The 21,171-nt window shown below is 41.8% G+C and overlaps 1 protein-coding gene across 1 annotated transcript in view; it reads left to right on the forward strand.

The window, feature by feature from the left end:
* Nucleotides 1–21,171, forward strand: part of SPATS1 (spermatogenesis associated serine rich 1) — a 58,432-nt gene that overhangs the window by 30,058 nt on the left and 7,203 nt on the right. The window contains exons 3-5 of the mRNA XM_055330835.1: nucleotides 13,870–13,991; nucleotides 15,395–15,556; nucleotides 20,769–20,889. Coding sequence (XP_055186810.1) covers nucleotides 13,870–13,991; nucleotides 15,395–15,556; nucleotides 20,769–20,889 — 405 coding nt within the window. The remainder of the gene's footprint in view (nucleotides 1–13,869; nucleotides 13,992–15,394; nucleotides 15,557–20,768; nucleotides 20,890–21,171) is intronic.

Raw genomic sequence — 21,171 nt, forward strand, 5'->3', positions numbered from 1 at the left:
ACTCCGGCAGCCTAGGATGGGAATAGCCTGGCTTATGCAGAGATGGCAAATGGACCCTCTCCCTGCTGAGATCACCACGTACTAAGAAGGCTCTCGGAGAGTGGTGAGACTCTCAGTTCTGAATCTAGAGAGACTGAGTTTACACTCCCCCTTTGTCAGTTATGACTGGACTAGTACTTCACCCCTGGAGTCTGTCTTTTCTCAGGGGGATGGTTCTTCCCGCACTTTACTATTGTAAGGATTGTTTTTTTTTTTTTTAATTTTTTTTTTATTGTAAGGATTAAATGAGACTGTGAACCTAAAGAGATTGGCATACCAGAGGCACTCCCCTGGGGAAGGGGCTGGGTTTTACTCGCCTTTGAATCCCTGCCCCTAGCCCAAAGTCTGGCACATAGCAGGTGCTTGGGAGCCGTTTCCAGATGTGAACTGCTCGGTGAGGCCCTTTGAAGATTTGGGTGCTGGTAGTGTTAGTGGGTTCTCAGGTCATTAATGCTCCCTCTCCCTCGTCTCTGCTGAGCCCCCCTGCCTACCACTGAAGGTCTTCCAAGGTGATTGCGTGTCAATAACCCACTCTACCCTCCTTTTCCCAGCGCCCTCTTTGTCTGAGGTCCTGTGATGCCTCAGCCTGAAGGCAGTAGTAGACTCTGTCGCCTTGTATTTCCCATGGCCTGGTTTACACTGCCCTCTGCCGGTACTTGTGGGACAAGCATACTAACTGAAGGTTTGCGATGACTTTCTCTTGACATTGGGGAAGGGAGGCTCCCCTGTATGGGCTGCTTGCAGTGCTGTTGAGGGGAGAGGTAATGTTTGAGACCCCCTCCTCAATTTAGCTTGCAGCTCCTGAGGCTTACCAAACACAAGAGGCTTTTTACCAGTGTCCCTGACCACGTGGCCATCAGATAATGCCATTTTTTTTCGGCTCAAATTTCTCAGGCACTCTGTGTTTGGCCTTGGCCAAAAGGAATAGGGTAGAGTTTATTTGATAGTATTCCCCATCTGCTATCTAGTTTCTTCTGAATCCCTGGGCACCTAATTCTTAGAGCTGTTCTACCTGCTTTTGAGGGCCTGGGGTTGCAGGAGGCATCCCAGCCAAGCAAGAACCGGAATGGACCCTCCCCATCTGGTGCTTGCAGCAGCCTGCCTCGTTAACCTGCTTACACCACCCTGCCTTCTATCTGTTGTCCCTTCTCAGAGCTGAGCCCAGTCAGTGAACATGAAATGGAGTCCTGAACGTCAGAGTGGGAAATTGGGAGCTAAAGACCAGGCCATGTCCCACTGACCTTACCATGGAACTTGCTAGAAATGTACACCAAAGCCGCAGCTGAGGTCCCAGCTGATGGCCAACACAAGTCACCAGACGTGGATGGGGAAGCACCAGGTTCCTTCTGGCTGCAACTTTATGAGAGACCCCAAACATGAACAGCCTAGCTTAGCCTAGTCGACCCCCATAATAAGGAGATAATAATGATAGTTGTTTAAAGCCCCCAGAGTTTGGGGGTGATTTGATATACATCAATAGATATCCAGAAAAAGTGGTTTATTAGGATTGTGGGATTCTGGGTATCTGCTTTTCTATATTTTCTAAGATTTCTACAATGACCATTTATTTCTTTTATAATTGGTAAGGAGTTGTTATTAAGAGTGAAAACATGGCGGCACCTGGGTGGCTCAATCTGTTGAGAGGTTGAGCTGCTTCCTTCTGCTCAGGTATGATCATGGGATTCTGCGACTGAGCCCCTTGTCCTCCTCCCTGCTTAGGGGGACAGTCTGCTTCTCCCTCTCCCTCTGTTCCCCCCTCTGTTCACGTTCTCTCTCAAATAAATAAAATCTTTTTTTTTTTTAAAAGAAGAAAAACACAATCTAATTTTTTCTCCACTTCACCAAGGGAGAAATTAGGTCTGAATTTGAATTGAGGGACTTAAACCAGACTTGGGGAAAAATTTTCCATGCAAGATTAATTAGATGCTGGAAAGAATTAGAGACACATTCAAGTTGGGATGATGGAAAGAGTGGTCGATTTGGAGGGAGGAAACTTGGAAATGAATCTCAGTTTTTTGGGTGACCTTGAACAAGTCCTTGCTCAAATTCAGCTTTCTATTTTGAAAAATGCAGCTGGCTGCTTAGAGAAGATAACATCCAGCAGGGCGCCTGGCCCAGAAAAGTGGTAGGTGATCCTGCCTAATCAATGCCAATTATGAACAGGCATCTGCAAGCTTTGTGCACGGCCTGTCTTTCAACTGCCACCAGAGGCTACAGTTCCAATAATGATATCTGCTTGGAGAAAAACCACAACTCTTAAAAAAACAAAAACAAACACAAACCAGAAACACTGAGCAGCTCTCATAGCTGGCAGGGGCGGGGAGCACAGCCCTGCACGGCCCCGGGGGCCTGGGGACCCCCCCACCCCCGCCCCGCTGCCCCTCGCCCTCGCGCTCCACTCCGGTTCCTCGCTCGCCGGGTGGTGCGTTGGTCTCGCAGCGCAGACGGTGGAGGTCTCCGCAGGGGGAACGGGGGAAGGAAGCCCGGGGATGGGAAGGGAAGAAGCACCCGGGGCGGGCGGGGCAGTGATCCCGGGCGGAGACAGACCCCAGGGGAACTCGGGGGACGTCCGGACGAGGAAAGTCCGGGGTGAGGGAGAGAGGGAGGCCGGCAGGGAGGCTCTGATGCACATGTCAGCCCTGCCCTCTGGGCTTTTCAAGGGCTTGTGGACTTTCTCTTTCTTTGCTTTGATGGATGCCTTTCTTACAAAGGTCTTTTCTTTGTCTCCGGATTGCTTTTAATACTTAAAATCAGCACTTGCTTAGCCGAATCCATGCACGCTGGAAGCTCTCCACGGGACTATCATCTCCCCTCCATCTGCAGAGCGACCCGCAGCAGAGAGCTGGAGAAGGTTCAAGAGAAAAGAGACTCTGACATGATAGTGGTGGAGAAGAGATACAGTTGAGTTGAAGAAGTCAGGAGGGCTGGGTGTGGATTTGGTCCCCAGATCCAAGCATACTAAAGCTGAGAAGTTCAGACCACTTAAAATTTAAAAGGAGGCCAGTTTGCGAGCATATAGAAAGAACTCCCTGAATAGTAGCCCACTTCTGTGTTAAGCCAAGATCTGATGAGGCAGGTAGCAGCTCAAAGCTGAGATTCTCAAAATTACCTCCTTGGATCTCATAACGGCCCCAGGGGTATATTACTAATGATAAAGAGAGCCAGAAGTTTGAGCTGCCCAGGACTTCAATCAATAAATGGTGAAGTTGAGATTTGACAGTAGTCTTCTGGTCCTCCAAACCTATACCCTTTCATCCACTACTCCCCCCGCCCCCCTTTGCTCAGCTATTAGTATATTTGTGGCACTGTTTATGGGCTGGGGCAGCTCAGGTGGAAAGTATGAATACTTTAAGGAAAGGTTTAAATTAAATAATGGATGGTGGCTCCCTAATCAGTTCTGAAGACTGAGAAGGGTGTTTGGAGGCACACTGCCTTTAGAGAACAGGATCATGGAGTGGAACAGCCATAGTTTCTCGGAAAATCTTGGAATGAGTATATGCCTACGTTGGCATTTATAGGTGAGTGGCCTGCAGGCTGCAAAAAGGGAACATTGTAGAATGTTCTGTCTCTGCCCCATCAGATAATTGCTTGGTCCTCAGTCTTTTGTATTACTGATCTCCAATCTCCTCCTTCTCCTTCTCCTTTGCATGGAGAGAGGAGTATGACTCCCTGGGCCCACCCAGAGGCGGGGACCAGAAGAGCAGAAGGAGTTAGAACCATTAATTGCCCAATGTGGCTAGGTGAAGGAGACAAAGGCTTTGGGATTCTAACTTTAAGCTCCAGACTTTTTTTGCAGCTTCCAGGTTGAGCTCAGGTAATGGAGGGAGCTGTTGTTTTAAAGGTGGGGTAGAGGGGCTTCATGTTTTTGAGTTAGGGGTACTAGAAGAGCATCGGACCCTGAGATTCCCCAGAGCACATTGAGCTGCAAAGGTGTATGACTTCCTTTTCTGTTCTGTAGGTGTGTCCCGTCAGCAGACCGTATCTGAGCTCAGATTAACATGGAGTTCATGGGTTTCGAGCAGGAAGGGGCTCCACGAACCAGTTGGTGATGAATGCAAAACTGTGGGTGTATGTGCATTTTTCCAGCAAGGAGAGCCCATTGCTTTCATTACTTCTCAGGGGACTCTGTGATCCAAAAAAAAGGTTAAAAACCACGGTCCTACATACACTTAGGTTGTTTGTTGAGCAGATAAGCAGGGGTGAGAAACTGAGTGTTTGTTTAAAAGGTATCCATATTAAGCTAACTTGACTTAATGTATTATTTTCTGCTGCCAGACCATGCTATTGTGTAAATCGGCTGTGATGACAAGTATGTGAAAGTGCCTTGGTTATGTAAGGTGTTATTCCTGCCTAAAGAAATGGAAATAATTAGCGTGAATTCCACAGATGGTACCAAAGAAACAGACTTTCTTCTAAAGTCTCCATTTCTCCCTAAATTCCTTTCTTGTTGCCAGAACTTTCTCTCAGGTCCTTTCTGTTGAATCATAGTGTTTTAGCGAACTTGTTAGAATTTGTTAGAGTTTCCTACCATTCGGCTTACTGGACGTTGAATTTGAATAACATTTATCAATTCAAGAAGGATGTGCCCTAGCTGCTTGGTATCACTGCAGCCCAGTGAGCTAGATAGAGGTGGGGCAGGTGATGGGAGCTGGGCTGGGGAGGTAATGGACTTGCTTGAAGTAACTGGATGTTACTTGTTTACACAAAGAGTTGGGGGATCCCTGGGTGACTCAGTGGTGTAGCTCCTGCCTTCTGCCTGGGGTGTGATTCTGGGGTCCCGGGATCAGGTCCTACATTGGGTCCCACATCAGGCACCCTGTGTGGAGCCTGATTCTCCCTCTGCCTGTGTCTCTGCCTCTCTCTCTCTCTCTCTGTCTCTCATGAATAAATAAATAAAATCTTAAAAAAACAAACAAACAAACAACCAAACAAAAAAACCAGAGAGCATCATTGTCAGAACGTGAAGGGTCAGACTTGCAATTCTAGCACTCTTCTACTTGAGGGATTGCGGAGAGGCAGCCAGAGGCCATGTTTAAGTATCTACAGGTTGGATTTGAGGCTTAGTTGCTTATAGAATGATCCTGTAGTCAGTTCAATTTGGAGGATGTGCTCTTTGCCTGTTTAGCAGAGAGATGGCTCTTCCTACCTGCCTTGCCTGTCAGACAAGTCTTCGCCCACTACAGCAACCACAGGCCACTTTCTAGACAGTTGCCAACACAAAACTTCTTAAGCAAACAAGGAAATATGCTAAATTTGTAGACACGATTTCACCGCTTGCTGTTCAGGGTTATGTAATATATTTAAAATTTGGTCCTAAAATTAAAAAAAAAACAAAACAATCCATAGCAACCAGTTCTAGCTTTGGTGAACTCTCCGGTCCTCTAAGAGCAAATATAATTAGAATGTTTACATGCTATGAAAAGGCAACCACTGGGGCCCTGGGTGGCTCAGTAGGTTAAGCATCTGACTTTTGACTTTGACTCTATGACCTCAGGGTTGTGGAATCGAGCCTCGACAGAAGGCTTGAATCTGAGCCCTGCTCAAAATTCTCTCTCTCTTTTCCTCTGCTCCCCCACCCCCACATGCATTCTCTCCTTTGTCTCTAAGATAAATAAGTAAATCTTTAAAAAAAAGGATTAGGCATGATCCCCGGATCCTGGGATCAAGTCCCACATCCAGCTCCTTGCAGGGAGCCTGCTTCTCCCTCTGCCTATGACTCTGCCTCTCTATGTCTCTTATGAATAAGTAAATAAAATCTTAAAAAAAATAAAGTCAACCACTTATAGGTAAATTTCATACCTTTTTCATAGATATGTTTCTAGAAGTAGAACCACTGCATCAGAAGTGCACTTCTCACAGGCTTTGGAGGATGCATATGGCTGAGTGCTTTTTAGTAAGATGGAGATGTTTCCACTAGCAATGTACAAGAATGCCATTCCCCCAAGCTGTGCCAACCTTGGGTATTTGCAAACTCATAGCAAATACTGGTATCTTGTTTTTTTTTTAAGATTTTATTTATTTATCCATGAGAGACACAGAGAGATGCAGAGAAAGAGGCAGAGACACAAGCAGAGGGAGAAGCAGGCTCCATGCAGGGAGCCCTATGTGGGACTCGATCCCAGGTCTCCTGGATCACGCCCTGGGCTGAAGGCGGTGCTAAACCGCTGAGCCACCTGGATGCCCTGGTATCTTGTTTTAAATTCATCTCTGATTATTAGGAAGGATGGATTTTTTTTTTCAAATGTGTATGGGCTATTTGTGTGTGTGTGTGTGTGTGTGTGTGTATGTTTTAATGAATTACCTAATCATGTCCTTTGACCATTTTTTTTCTCTTTGGGTATTTATTTTCATCTTATACATTTATAAAAACTCATTATTTGTTGTAACTGTTAACTCTTTTTCTTATTGTGTATGCTATAAACTTTCCTCCAGTTTATAGTTTGCTATGGAAGGTTTTTTTTAAAGATTTTATTTATTTATTCATGAGAGACACACAGAGAGAGACAGAGACATAGGCAGAGTGAGAAGCAGGCTCCCTGAAAGAGCCTGATGTGGGCTTGATCCCGGACCCCTGGATCACGCCCTGAGTCAAAGGCAGACGCTCAACCACTGAGCCACCCAGGTGTCCTGGAAGTTTTAAATGTATATGCATTCAAAACTATGCATCTCTTCCTTTATTTTGCTTGTATTTGATATCTTTCTTAGAAATAACTTCCCCAAGCTAAGATTATGTAAACATTCAATTATCATTTCTCCAGGTACATCCTTTATTTCAAGTTTTTTTTTAAAGATTTTATTTATTTATTCGAGAGAGAGAGAGAGAGAGAGAGAGAGAGAGAGAGGCAGGCAGAGACACAGGCAGAGACACAGGCAGAGGGAGAAGCAGGCTCCATGCAGGGAGCCCTATGTGGGACTCGATCCCGGGTCTCCAGGATCATGCCCTGGGCTGAAGGCAGCGCTAAACCGCTGAGCCACCCGGGCTGCCCCCAACAGTATTTTTGAATGATCAATTATTTCCTTACAGATATGAAATGCCACTTTTACATAAAACTTTATTCTATGTACATTTTATCTTTTGTTCTCTTGATTTATCTGTTAGGGTTAGTGCCATACCATCTTGATTACTGTAACATCAAACTACATTTTATAAATTATACTCTATAGCTCTGTAACCTTGAACAAGTAACTGGACATTTCAGAGGCAGAGTTCAGTGATTCATCAGTCTTATGTAACACCCAGTGCTCATTATATCATGTGCCCTCTGTAATGTCCATCACCCAGTTACCCCAACCCCCACCTCCATTTAATTAATTTCTGTTTTTATTTTATTATATCCTTTCTTATCATTTTGAGGGGCTTATTCTTTTTTTCCTTATTTATTGCATTGCAAGTTTAGCTCATTACTTTTGGAATCTTTGTTTTTTTTGTTGTTTTTAAAGATTTATTTATTTATTTGAGAGAGAGAGAGACAGTGAGAGAGGGTGTATCAGCAGGACTGGTAGAAGGAGTGGGAGAGAAAGAATCTCAAGCAGTCTCCGTGCTGAGCACAGAGCCTGATGGGGGACTTGATCTCAAGACCCTGAGATCATGACCTGAGCTGAAATCACGAATCAGATGCTTAACTGACTGCACCACCCAGGCATCCCTGGAATCTTTGTTTTTTAACCAGTCAGTTCTACCATGGACATTTTTCAGAGTTGTCATCTCTGAGGTTGAGTGGGCCCAGCAGCAAATGTGAAGTCATTGTTAGAAACTTTGCTGAATGAGCACTGAATAATGCAGAAGGTGTGTCAGTGCCTTGGAGGAATGTTCCAGAGGCTTTGAGGAGCACTCATTTAAGAAGTGCTGCATCACCCACATACTTGTTGCATTGAGGTCAATTTAGGTGGAAAATGTGGACATAGCTGATTGAGTTGAAAAGTGATTCAGTAATCAGACTTTTGAATGCAAGGTTTCAGAATGGCTTATACGAACCAATTTGTTTTGCTTATATTTTCCTTCTTTGAACATGCACATGGATGAACCATGCTTAAAATCTAAAATTAAGTCTGAGAGAGTGATTCAATAAATATATAATAAAGCATTCTGTCACAGTTTAATTGGCGGCCTTTTTTTTTTAATTTTTATTTATTTATGATAGTCACAGAGAGATAGAGAGGTAGAGACACAGGCAGAGGGAGAAGCAGGTTCCATGCACCGGGAGCCTGACGTGGGATTCGATCCCGGGTCTTCAGGATCGTGCCCTGGGCCAAAGGCAAGTGCCAAACCACTGCGCCACCCAGGGATCCCTTGGCGGCCTTTGTTCTTTGTGGTACATAAAATACTAATGTTATTAGAATTGCTGGTGCCTCATATTTGGTGAAATACAGGATATACAGTAAATGCATTTCAGGCTCTAGTTTCTACTTACTGCTTTACTTGGATAACCACAAGTTTTGATTTATAGTACTTATGTCATTGACCATTAAGCACTTCATGATTTCCATCACCATGTCTTCTTTTATATGAAATATTTAGAAGTGTGGTTTGAGTTTCCAAGCTTATGGATGTTTTTTGGCTGTCTTTTTATTATTGATTTCTAATTGTATTGCATTGTGGTCAGAGTGTGGTCTATGTTACATTTGTTGACACTACTTTCATCGCTTGTAAGTGGGTGGTTGCTCCTTTGGCTACTGGGAACCTGTGCTCTCTTCTTCATAGCTCCATGTCTTTTTCAGCCCCTCCCCTGGGCTCCACTTCACCCAGCTACTCACACCTCAAGCAATCTGTTGACCCTTCCTTTACCTGGGACTGCTCTAGGTACTGTGGCATATTCCAGAATAACTCTTCCTATGTTTGCCTGGCTCTGAGTATCACTGAGATGTGCTTCTTAACCAAAATGATACCCAGGTCTTCCCCTGTAGGTCTGGGTCATAGCCCTGGAATACGTATGTTGAACAAGCGCCCCAGGGTGATCCTCGTAACCAAGCAAATTCGAGAAATTCTGTGCATTTGTGAATGAGCAAGTGGGATGGGATAGAATGCAGTGGTGGAGCTAGACTTGAAGAGAAGCAATATCACTGCAGAACATGAGCCTAATTGCTGCAGGGGAAGGAGGACTTACTCAAAATGCGGGTTCCCAGGCCTCACTTAGGGAGACTCTAATTCGGTGGGTTTGTGATGGGATTTGAGAATCTGTATTTTTAACAGGCTTCCCAAGTAATTTTGATGCAGGAAGTCCCTATGCCATATCCTGAAAAACCCAAGAATGGGATACTGGCGGGGGGGAGGGAAATTACTGAAGAGTCACATAGGTCTGATTCCTACTTTTTGTAATTTCCTTATACCTAGAGGTTACATTGTATCTATTGAGCTTCTATGCTCTGTAAAGTTATGCATATATGGAAATGCAATAACCAATCATCTGACTTTTTTTTTTAAGTGACTGGCCAGGCACACAGCTCTATAAAATGATGAGAGAACAGATTGACTTTCACGAATCAGTAATTGTATAGCAGAGTGAAGATAATAGTTATGATTCTCTAGCTGACAGCCCTGGCTTTCAGGACTGCCTTATTTGTAATTGAAAGTGGTTTGGGGAGTTATAATTCTTTTTCACTTATGTGCTCAAATATTTGTTGAGCATCTACTTTGTGTGAGACACTGTTCTGGATGCTGCGAAGGTGAATAAGGCATCATAATAAGTCTGGTTGGAAAGACGTATATATAAATTAATGACAACTACAGTGTGAGGGGAACCCATGGAAGTTTCTGATGGCACTTCTTTGGATTATTCATCAGTCTTTCCATGAATAAATCCTTTGGAATATTGTCTTGAGATGCTCAATACAATGTACAGATATATAGCTTGATTCAGATGTTCTCTCTTCCACTTAATTCAAAGTAGGCAGACTCTGGAGGGACAAGTGGTCTAGCATAGTAGTTAGGATTTTTGACATTAGCGTCACAAGAGCTGTGATCAAATCTGGACTGAGGTGTTTATTTTCTGTATGATCTTAGGCAAGTTGCTAACCTAATCTGTGCCTTAGTTCTCTCATCAGTAAAATGGAAGGATAAGCAATACTTATGTCTGTGAGGCGTTATGGGAATTAAGTGGGATAATGTGTGTAAGGTGTTAATATGATCCCCAATACACAATAACAATAACTGCTCAATAAATGTTAGTTTTTGAAACTAATTTATATAATCTAGGGAACAAGAGGGAGGGGTAGGCATTTAATTTCCTTAATGAAATCCAATGGTGATGTGTTTTCAGGTACTAAACACAGTGATTTTCTGGAATCTAAGGGATGCTTTGCCAACACAACACCCTCTGGCAGAAAGGTCAGCCCCTCATCTTCTGTTGAAACATGTCTTAGTGTGAGTGAGCCTCCAGGCCCGTGCAAGGTGTCTGTTCACCTAGAGTAAGTAAAGGTGCAATGAAGACCATAACTATTGGGGTAAATTCTGACCAGGAAGCCCAACATTCTGAGAGGTAGCATGTCATGTTTGGCCAGAGCATGGATTCTGGAGCCAGACTGTCTACGTTCAAACCCTAGCTCTGCTAAGTTCATCTGTATGAACTTGGGAAAATTACCTCCTGGGCCTCAGTTTTCTCATCTATGAAATGGAGATAGTATTTCATAGAATTGTTTTGAGGATTAAATAAGTAAATACATGGAAAGTGATTGGAAGACTCCATGGCATACAATATGTGCTGCCTGTGCAAGCTTGTCATTATGAAGTTCAAAAGCAAGTGAAACTAAGCTATATTTTTTGGAATACATACGTAGTGGTAAATCTTAAAGAAAAGCAAAGCCATGATTACCATAAGAGTCAGAGTCAGGATAGTGGTTAATTCCTGAGGATGGGGACACACACATGGTTTCTGGTGAATAATGGGTGAGGGGAAGAGTGTGAGGGGAAGGCTGGCATTACAATTGTTTGTAAAACTGTATTTGTTGTAAGTGCTTTTCTCTGTTTAGATTTCTTTACGGTAAAAAGTTTTGAAAGCCTTTTTTAAAAACAATTTTTGTTATAATGAAAGTAAGTGCATTGTAGAAATTTTGAAAGTATAAAAACAATGTTATAAATGACAATAATTTTACCTTTTAGAGAATCAATGTTAATATATTTTTTAAAGATTTATTTTTAAGTAATTTCTACAGTGAACATTGGGCTTGAACCCACAACCCTGAGAGTCTCATGTTACACTCACTGAGCCAGCCGGTGCCCTCTCCCCCTAGATCTTAAGCTCCTGAAGACTGAGACTATCTTTGAATTCCTAGTGTCTAGAATGGTGTTTGCCACAAAACGTACTTAGATAATGTTTGTTGAGTAGACAAACACTATTCTAAATTTTTTTTTGGAAAATTCCTTTTATCTTTGCAATCTTTTCTATATAATTTGTTTAGGAAAGCCTTTAAAAATATTTAGGAAAAAAATATTTAGGAGAGACATATATCACCCGAATATTAAAATTATCATATGTTCTGAACTGGGTGGGGGGACTCTGAGTTATTGCAATTTTGCTCTATCTGCATGTTATAAAAGTTAAAGGATATTTGTATTCATATGTTTATTTAAAACCAGAGAGGATCCCTGGGTGGCTCAGTGGTTTGGCGCCTGCCTTCGGCCCAGGGCGTGATCCTGGAGACGCGGGATCGAGTCCCACGTCGGGCTCCCTGCATGGAGCCTGCTTCTCCCTCTGCCGGTGTCTCTGTCTCTGTCTCTTTCTCTCTCTCTGTCTCTCATGAATAAATAATTAAAAAAAATAAAATTTAAAACCAGAGATCATGCTATATAAGAGTTGTGAATTACTGTACTATAGTTGTTTATGATTTCTAGGCACCATAAAAGAGTTAGACTGCAGCTCCAGCTCTGACCCTGTCTATGTGTGTTTTTAGCATTACCTTCTCTGTGGTCCATTTCCTTTTCAAATGGAAATTATTATATTGGTCCTACCTACTTCATAGGGGTATTAGCAGAGAGCAAATGAGACGAGGATCATGAAGTAGCTTGGAAGCTATTCAACTATGAGAGTGATGTAATATTATAAGAAAATATTCCATGATTTGATAACAGATACCTAAAGACACTGTCTGAGGCCACCTGTCAAATGCAACATCACTTAAACCAGAAATGATTGCTTTTTCTGCTGAAAAATAGTTTGTTGTAGGTTTTTTCCTAATGGCCAGGAACTTCAGCACTAAACGCAATGCTCTGTTATTACAACCATTTCAGTTTAGGTTTGCTTTTTGATTACGTCTTCCTCTTCTCTTTATATTTATTGATTTTTCATTTCCATTTAATGGTTTTATCAAACATGCATATTTTTGGTGACAGTTTTATTGAAATGTAATTCACATAGTGTGTAATTCACCCTTGTAAAGTGTGGAATTCAATGGTTTTTAGAACATTTTTGGGGCGCCTGGGTGGATCAGTTGGTTGAGCGTCTACCTTTGGCTCAGGTCATGATCTTGCAGGCCCAGAATTGAGCCCCATGCCAGACTCCCCGGGAGGCAGGGAGTCTGCTTCTCCTTCTCCTGCCCCTGTTCATGTGCTCTCTTTCCCTCACTTACTCTGTCTTCCAAATAAATAAATAAATAAATAAAATCTTAAAAATTTTTTTTAGAATGCTTTCATCACCCCCAAAAGAAGCCTGTATTCTTGAGCAGCCACTCCCACCATGTCCCCTATCACCCCAACCCTAGACCACCACTGATGTACTTTTTATCTCTATAGATTTGCCTATTCTGGACATTTCATATAAATGGAATATGTGATCTTTGGTGTCTGGCTTCTTTTATTCATTGTCATGTTTTCAAAATTCATCTATGTTGCAACATGTATCAGTACATCATTCCTTTTAAAAAAATTTGGGGTGAATTATATATAACATAACACTTGCCATTTTATCCATTTTTACCCACTGGCACTAATTACCTTTCAATGTTGCACAACTATCACTGCTATTTTTTTAAAATATTTTATTTATTTATTCATGAGAGACAGAGAGAGAGAGAGGCAGAGACATAGGCAGAGGGAGAAGCAGGCTCCCTGCAGGGAGCCGGATGTGGGACTCGATCCTGGGACTCCAGGATCATGCCCTGGGCTAAAGGCACACACTTAACCACCTGAGATTTCCAGGCGTCCCTCACTGCTATTTTTAAAACACTTTCATTAGTCCAGACAGAAGTACTGTTCCCATTAAGCAATGATTCCCCATTCTCCCCTCTCCCTAGACCCTGGTACTCTAATCTATCCTAATCTACTAACCTCTACCTTTTGTCTCTCCAAATTTACCTGTTAAGATATTTCATATAAATGGAGTCATACAATATTTGTCCTTTTGTATTTGGCCTATTTCATTTAGGACAATGTTTAAAGTTTCATTCATGTTGTGGCGTATATCAGAACTCCATTCTTTTTTATGGCTGGATAATATTCCATTGTATGTCAATGTCACTCTTTGCTTATCAGTTACCTGCCAGTGAACATTTGGGTGGTCTCCACTGTGTGGCTAATGTGAGTAACGTTGCAAAGAACATTTGTTTACAAGTATTTGAGTCTCTGTTTTCAATTCTTTGGGTAGGAATGGAATCACTGGGTTATATGGGGATACTATATTTAACTTTTTGAGAGCCACCACACTGTTTTTTAGGATGCTTCTTCTGACTATGTGTCAGTCCCGTCAGACTGTGAGCAAATAAATGATAGGATGTGGACATTTATGGAGGGGCAGGCCTCGTTATTGTGAGGGTAGTTCTAGTGTAAACTGTGTAAAATCAGGTTCTAACTACCCATTTAAGAACATAGAAGAATCTAATTGTTCCTCCTCCTCTTTCCAGCCTTGCTGCAGATTTGGATCTGAAATCCTCCTCACATTCTGTTCACTCCTCTGAAACATCATTGCCTGAGGACCCGAAGGATAAATATCCTGAGGAGTTCAGCTTGCTTAAATTACAGACAAGTGAGTATGTCATAGCACCTCCTCTGCCTGCCTGCATGTCCAGGGCTTTCCAGAAGTCTGCCAGACTATTGGGCACTGTTCACTGAAGACTCAGGAAGTGCTAGGTGTTTGACACATTTTGTCTTAATTCTTACAGTGACTCTGCTGCAGAGCTATCATTATATATTTTTCAAAACTGACATGGCTTTATATAAAAATGATAAAAGTACCATTGCAAAGTTTTAAAATAATATTTAGAGTATAAAAACCCCTTCTCCAGTGTTTTCCAGCAGTATCCCCATTGTTCCCCATAACCATGAGGAATTTTGAAACATGTATGTGTGTATATGTATGTACTTATGTATATATAGGTTGTAGTATATATACAACCATATTTGCACTAGTGGAAAATAGTTCATAAGAGATCATGGATTTCTTTCTGTGTGAATACATATAAATCTAGGTGGCTAATATAGACCTACCCATTTTACACAGAAGACTTGGAGAGACTTAGTCACTCATACAAAAACACCTAGCTAGGAAGTACAGTGATGGGATAAGGATCCGAACTTGCCTGCCTCCGGAGCCCATGTTCTTTCTTGGCCACCACAGAGCCCAAGGGTTTCTCAAGCAACCCTAGAGCTGTTAAGGATCTCTCATTGTTTAAAATAACTTTAGCAAATTTTTAAAAAATATTTTATTTATTTATTTATTCATGAGAGATACAGAGGAAGAGAGACACAGGCAGAAGGAGAAGCAGGCTCCTCGCAGAGAGCCCGATGCAGGACTTGATCCCTGGACCCAGGATCAGGCCCAAGCCAAAGGCAGATACTCAACCGCTGAACCACTCAGGCATAACCTCACTTTAGCAATTTTATAGAAAAAGGATTGAATGAGGAAACAAAGACCTGCCTGAGGGCACACAGGAGCTGTCCTCATTTGCCAGGGTTTCATGGATACATTTTCCTGTGTCATTCTAGTGCATATGTGCACCATTGTTGCTGCCAACACCATGGTCTATCTGGCTAAGTTGCCATGGTTGGCCTGGCCCTTCCCTGGTTGATGGGCCTTCTGTTCCTCCTATCTGCTTATCAGAGTGAAGGTTGGATCACAGGTGCTTATAAAACTCTCTGAGCTTCCCATTCTGTACATCACTTCCAACCATAAAATTGGCTTTATTTTTGGATGAGTGGGTAAAAAGGAAAAAAAAAAGAGGCCTCTTAGATACATTTCTCTCCACTTCCCTTCCTTTTGGAACCTAGTCCCCCAGAGATTAACCCTGCCCCTGATGTGGAAGCAAGGAATTATACACATTGATAAAGTACAGTACAGTTAGAGTTTCCCTGGGACAAGTTTTCTGTCATTTAATTGCATTATGTGAGGCTGGGAGAGATGCTGATGGAAGGATTTCTGATGTCTTGCAGAAGATGGGCATCGTCCTGAGTGGACATTTTACCCGAGATTTAGCAGCAATATCCACACCTACCATGTTGGAAAGCAGTGTTTCTTTAATGGAGTCTTCCTTGGCAACAGGAGGTCTCTATCAGAGAGAATAGTGGACAAGTGCTTTGGGAGGAAGAAATATGGTAATATTTTCCTCCTGGACCTTGACTGTGCCATGACTAAAAATACTTTCTTGAGTTGGGTTCTGCAGGCCCAATGTTCCGTGGCTGGTGTCAGCCCTCTGGGGTCACTATGTCACTCTAGTGCAGCCAGGAAGAAAGGAAAGTGAAGGGTATGGTTGGCAGACTGTACTTTTTGGCAAAGAACTCCCAACATATGCTGATCCACATTTTTGTTTTTCTCTGAATTTCAGAAAATGCTAATGTGACATTTAAGTCCTCAGATAAGTTCTCTCAGCTATTTATTAATAGAAACCTTCATTCATGTCTGAAGAAAATAATTTTTGTTTCAGTTAGATGCTGCCCATCATATGTATTTAAATTGTGCATTATAGTCTTCAAAAGGAAAATATCCCATAAACCCTAACCTGAAGTGCCCACTTTATTTCATAGCTTATTATATTAAAAGTAATTGAGATGAATATATATATATATATATATATATATATATTTGTAACATGGTGAATTATCTGTCCCAACCTACCCAAAATAGATTTACAAAAAGATCCTAGGGTTGCTGAGTACCAATGGACCATTATAGCACATTTTTCTCTAGAAATACCTGTATAGGAGGCAGCCATTGCTGAATGTATTGCTGTGGCAGGAATACAAAGAGAAAAAAAGAGAAAGTTCTCATTTTTTTAAAGATTTATTTTTTTATTTAAGATTTATTTATTTATTCATGAGAGACACAGACTGAGAGAGAGAGGCAGAGACATAGGCAGAGGGAGAAAGCAGGCTCCTCGCAGGGAGCCTGATGCGGGACTGGATCCTGGATCCCAGGATCATGACCTGAGCCGAAGGCAGGCGCCCAACTGCTGAGCCACCCAGGCGTCCCTGAAAGTTTTCATTTCTGAGTTTCAAAACAGACCTTTAAACTTGTAGCCGGGGCAAATAGTTTTGAAGATCAAAGCTTTTGTTTGGATAGAGATGCCCAAGAAACCTTTTTAAGGGAGACGGGAGAGTGGTCACTGATGCGGGAGCCTTGAGGAGTCCTGCATCCTGCTTGATTCCTGACACCAAAATCTAGTAGGTGATCAGATGTGGCTCTAGCTGGGGTTTCTGCTTCAAAGTGTGGTTGAGGGAGGACCTCCAGCGTCAGAGTGAATGGCATCTGCTCTGACTGAGCAACAGAGTAGTGAGAGCTGTGGGCAATGTTTGGGCAGAAAACCAGCCTCAGGGGTTCACCCACCCAGGAGATGTGAAAGAACAGCTGCATTTGTGCCCCATGAAGACAGAGGAGGTTTAGACACAGAGAAAGGATGAAATGAAGAGGGCAAGCCAGGAGAGCTGCCCAGGTCTCACAACTGAAATGCTGGGAGATCACTGTATGGTGCACTGGGGACCATCAGGCCAGGGATCATAGAACAGATTTATGCCTCACCTGATTCATTGTGGAGGAGGCTGGCTTCCTGAGGATCAGACTAGATGACACATTTTAGCAGACAACAGAAATAAAATGCCAACCTTCAGAGAGTAGCAGAGATAAGGTGGATATCAGATACCAGTGTGGTTTGTGGACAGTGACCCAAAGCTTTCCACCAAAGCCCCGATGTCATATGAGCCTGTTGGACACACCCTTCTCACTCCCAGCTGACATGCAGCCATACGGCAGAACAGAAACAATTTATTTAAATATGAAACAACTGAGAAAAATCAGGAAGGGACTAAGTTTAACTGTAGAGTACTTAGGAAGCTCTTGGTCACGGTAAGATGAAAACCAAACTATCAGAGGCTTAAAGCAAAAGATATATTTAACAAGAAGCTTTGGAATCTAGGTGGCCTATATGGACTGGTTGCTGAGTGATGTCATCAAAGATATAGACCCATTTTGTCTTTCTGTGTTGCTATTCTAAGTTGTGTTGAATTTTTGTCTTCACACTTGTCATCTTATGGCCACAAGAGAACTGTTGCAGTTCCATGCATCATGCCTATATTTCAAAACATGAAAAAGAGGAATCTCTCTTGTTGCCTTCCCCTTTTAGAATGAAGGGAAGTTTTTCTCATATGGTCCTTAGGAGCCTTCCTTCCACCTGTGTCTCACTGCCTAGAACTGGGCCAGGGGCAAGTATTTATCAAAAATAAATGGGATGATCATGACTGACTCAAATCCTAACCCTAGCCTATCACTTCCCTTCTAACTCAAAGTAAACATTATCCTGAATTTTGTTTATTATTATTACCTTTCTATTTATTCTTTTCTTCCTTCCTTCCTTCCTTCCTTCCTTCCTTCCTTCCTTCCTTCCTTCCTTCCTTCCTTCCTTCATTTTATGGTCTTTATACATACTAAATAAATGCAGAGGTATACTTGTGAAATATTGAGTGTATAGAATAAATTATCACAATCACTTGCATGCTTCTTATTCCGTTTAAGAAATGGAGTATTGTCTTTATATTTGAAGTTTCTGAGAGGCTTCTTCCTGAATATGACATATTTTCTCCCCTAACTCCACTGATAATCCCTATTTTACCTTTATTACAAAGAAAAGGTTTTTTTGGGGGACATTTTCAAACATATGTCAGACTAGAGAGAAGAGCATAATATTACCTGATCACTTAGCTTCAGCAATTATCAACATGTGGCTTATCTTGTTTCGTTTTTATCCGTCTCCTCCAGGGATTATTTTATTTATTTATTTATTTTTTTTTATATAAATTAATTTTTATTGGTGTTCAATTTACCAACATACAGAATAACACCCAGTGCTCCTCCCGTCAAGTGTCCCCCTCCGTGCCCGTCACCCATTCACCCCCACCCCCCGCCCTCCTCCCCTTCCACCACCCCTAGTTCATTTCCCAGAGTTAGAAGTCTTTATGTTCTGTGTCCCTTTCTGATATCTCCCACACATTTCTTCTCCCTTCCCTTATATTCCCCTTCACTATTATTCATATTCCCCAGATAAGTGAGAACATACACTGTTTGTCCTTCTCCGATTGACTTACTTCACTCAGCATAATACCCTCCAGTTCCATCCACGTTGAAGCAAATGGTGGGTATTTGTTGTTTCTAATGGCTGAGTAATATTCCATTGTATACATAAACCACATCTTCTTTATCCATTCATCTTTCGATGGGCACCGAGGCTCCTTCCACAGTTTGGCTATTGTGGACATGGCTGCTAGAAACATCGGGGTGCAGGTGCCCCGGCGTTTCATTGCATCTGAATCTTCGGGGTAAATCCCTAACAGTGCAATTGCTGGGTCGTAGGGCAGGTCTATTTTTAATTCTTTGAGGAACCTCCACACAGTTTTCCAGAGTGGCTGCACCAGTTCACATTCCCACCAACAGTGTAAGAGGGTTCCCTTTTCTCCGCATCCTCTCCAACATTTGTTGTTTCCTGCCTTGTTAATTTTCCCCATTCTCACTGGTGTGAGGTGGTATCTCATTGTGGTTTTGATTTGTATTTCCCTGATGGCAAGTGATGCAGAGCATTTTCTCATGTGCATGTTGGCCATGTCTATGTCTTCCTCTGTGAGATTTCTCTTCATGTCTTTTGCCCATTTCATGATTGGATTGTTTGTTTCTTTGGTGTTGAGTTTAATAAGTTCTTTATAGATTTTGGAAACTAGCCCTTTATCTGATATGTTATTTGCAAATATCTTCTCCCATTCTGTAGGTTGTCTTTGAGTTTTGTTGACTGTATCCTTTGCTGTGCAAAAGCTTCTTATCTTGATGAAGTCCCAATAGTTCATTTTTGCTTTTGTTTCTTTTGTTTTCGTGGATGTATCTTGCAAGAAGTTACTGTGGCCAAGTTCAAAAAGGGTGTTGCCTGTGTTCTCCTCTAGGATTTTGATGGAGTCTTGTCTCACATTTAAATCTTTCATCCATTTTGAGTTTATCTTTGTGTATGGTGCAAGAGAGTGGTCTAGTTTCATTCTTCTGCATGTGGATGACCAATTTTCCCAGCACCATTTATTGAAGAGACTGTCTTTCTTCCAGTGGATCGTCTTTCCTCCTTTGTCGAATATTAGTTGACCATAAAGTTCAGGGTCCATTTCTGGATTCTCTATTCTGTTCCATTGGTCTATGTGTCTGTTTTTGTGCCAGTACCACACTGTCTTGATGACCACAGCTTTGTAGTACAACCTGAAATCTGGCATTGTGATGCCCCCAGCTATGGTTTTCTTTTTTCCAGGGATTATTTTAAAGCAAATTGCAGGCATCAGATAATCACATCTATATACTTTCAGTGTGTACCTCTTATAGATAAGGATTATTTTTATTAATATGACCACAATACCATTTTCATATCTTAAAAAATGAATAATTCCTTAATGTCACTAAATATTCAGTGTTCAAACATTCAGTTGCCTCACGAATGACAAAATTTAAACATATTTATAGTTTGAATTAGGATCCAAATAAGATCCACACTTAGTGATTAGTTAAAATGTCTCTCAAGTCTCTCTCTCTTTTTAGAAAAGATTTAATTTCTTTATTAGAGAGAGAGCACGAGCTGGGGGAGGAGCAGAGAGAGAAGCAGACTCCCCACTGAGCACGGAGCCTACTCAGGGCCATTCCCAGAACCCCAGGATCATGATCAGAGCCAAATTCAACACATTTATTATAGAAAAAAACGAATCAAAATATGTTTCATAAATGGTTGACTCTAACCCATTAGCTATGATGAGGCCTTTGGTGGATGGAGTTCCTTAAAGACCTAACTTGTTGTCATAGATGGAAGAACAAAATGTGGTCTGTGGTTATGGGTTGTAAGGAAATTGGCCTGAAAATATAATTTTTGTCTTCTATAGCTCTTCCTCGTTAGCTAATTTCCTTCTGAGATCCAGTCAGAGAGGCAGAGTCTAATTACGGTTGCTTCTTAAGCTTTATAGGACACAGAGATTCAAAGTGCACCAATGCTCAGATTTCAAGCAATTTCTCATTCGTTGCAGATACCTTTGATTCACTGTTCCCTTTAAACCAAAAAACATCCCATCTGAACCTAAGCTATTCTTCTTTCCCAGGGTGAGGTAATCATGACACTTTGTGGAAAATCTCCCAAACACAGCGTTTTTCAAGCACACTTTTCGTCTTCTCAAGGCAAGACAATCACAAACAGCATAATAATATGTACCTCATAATAAAACATGACATTTTCCTATTTCCATTGTCATATCTATAGAGCATATCTTCAGTCCTTTTTATGATCTTGTTTTTAAATATCTTTCACAGATATTGATCCTAGGAATGGAATACCAAAGTTAACTCCAGGAGATAACCCATATATGTACCCAGAACAGAGTAAAGACTTCCACAAAGCAGGATCAACTCTCCCACCAGTGAATTTCTCCATGTAAGTGTATGTGAATGCCAGGATTGGTTCACTAATTTTAAAGGAATTGAATCTCTCTGTACTATATATGAGGTATATTTCATAAGGAGTAGATTCCAACAAAACATGGTTGCTGACAATTCCTAAAAACTTTCATCTCTCATTCCTTAGTGTCTGTACACATGCATATGTGTAATTGAAATTATACACAGGATCTTGACTACCAAAAGGTGGTTGTTAATTTTGCCCCTTTTAGTTATTACCACAAATCTGAAGACTTTTCAGTTTCTTACAGAATCAGAT

Source organism: Nyctereutes procyonoides, unplaced genomic scaffold, assembly GCF_905146905.1.
Source record: "Nyctereutes procyonoides isolate TBG_1078 unplaced genomic scaffold, NYPRO_anot_genome, whole genome shotgun sequence".
NCBI lineage: Eukaryota > Metazoa > Chordata > Mammalia > Carnivora > Canidae > Nyctereutes > Nyctereutes procyonoides.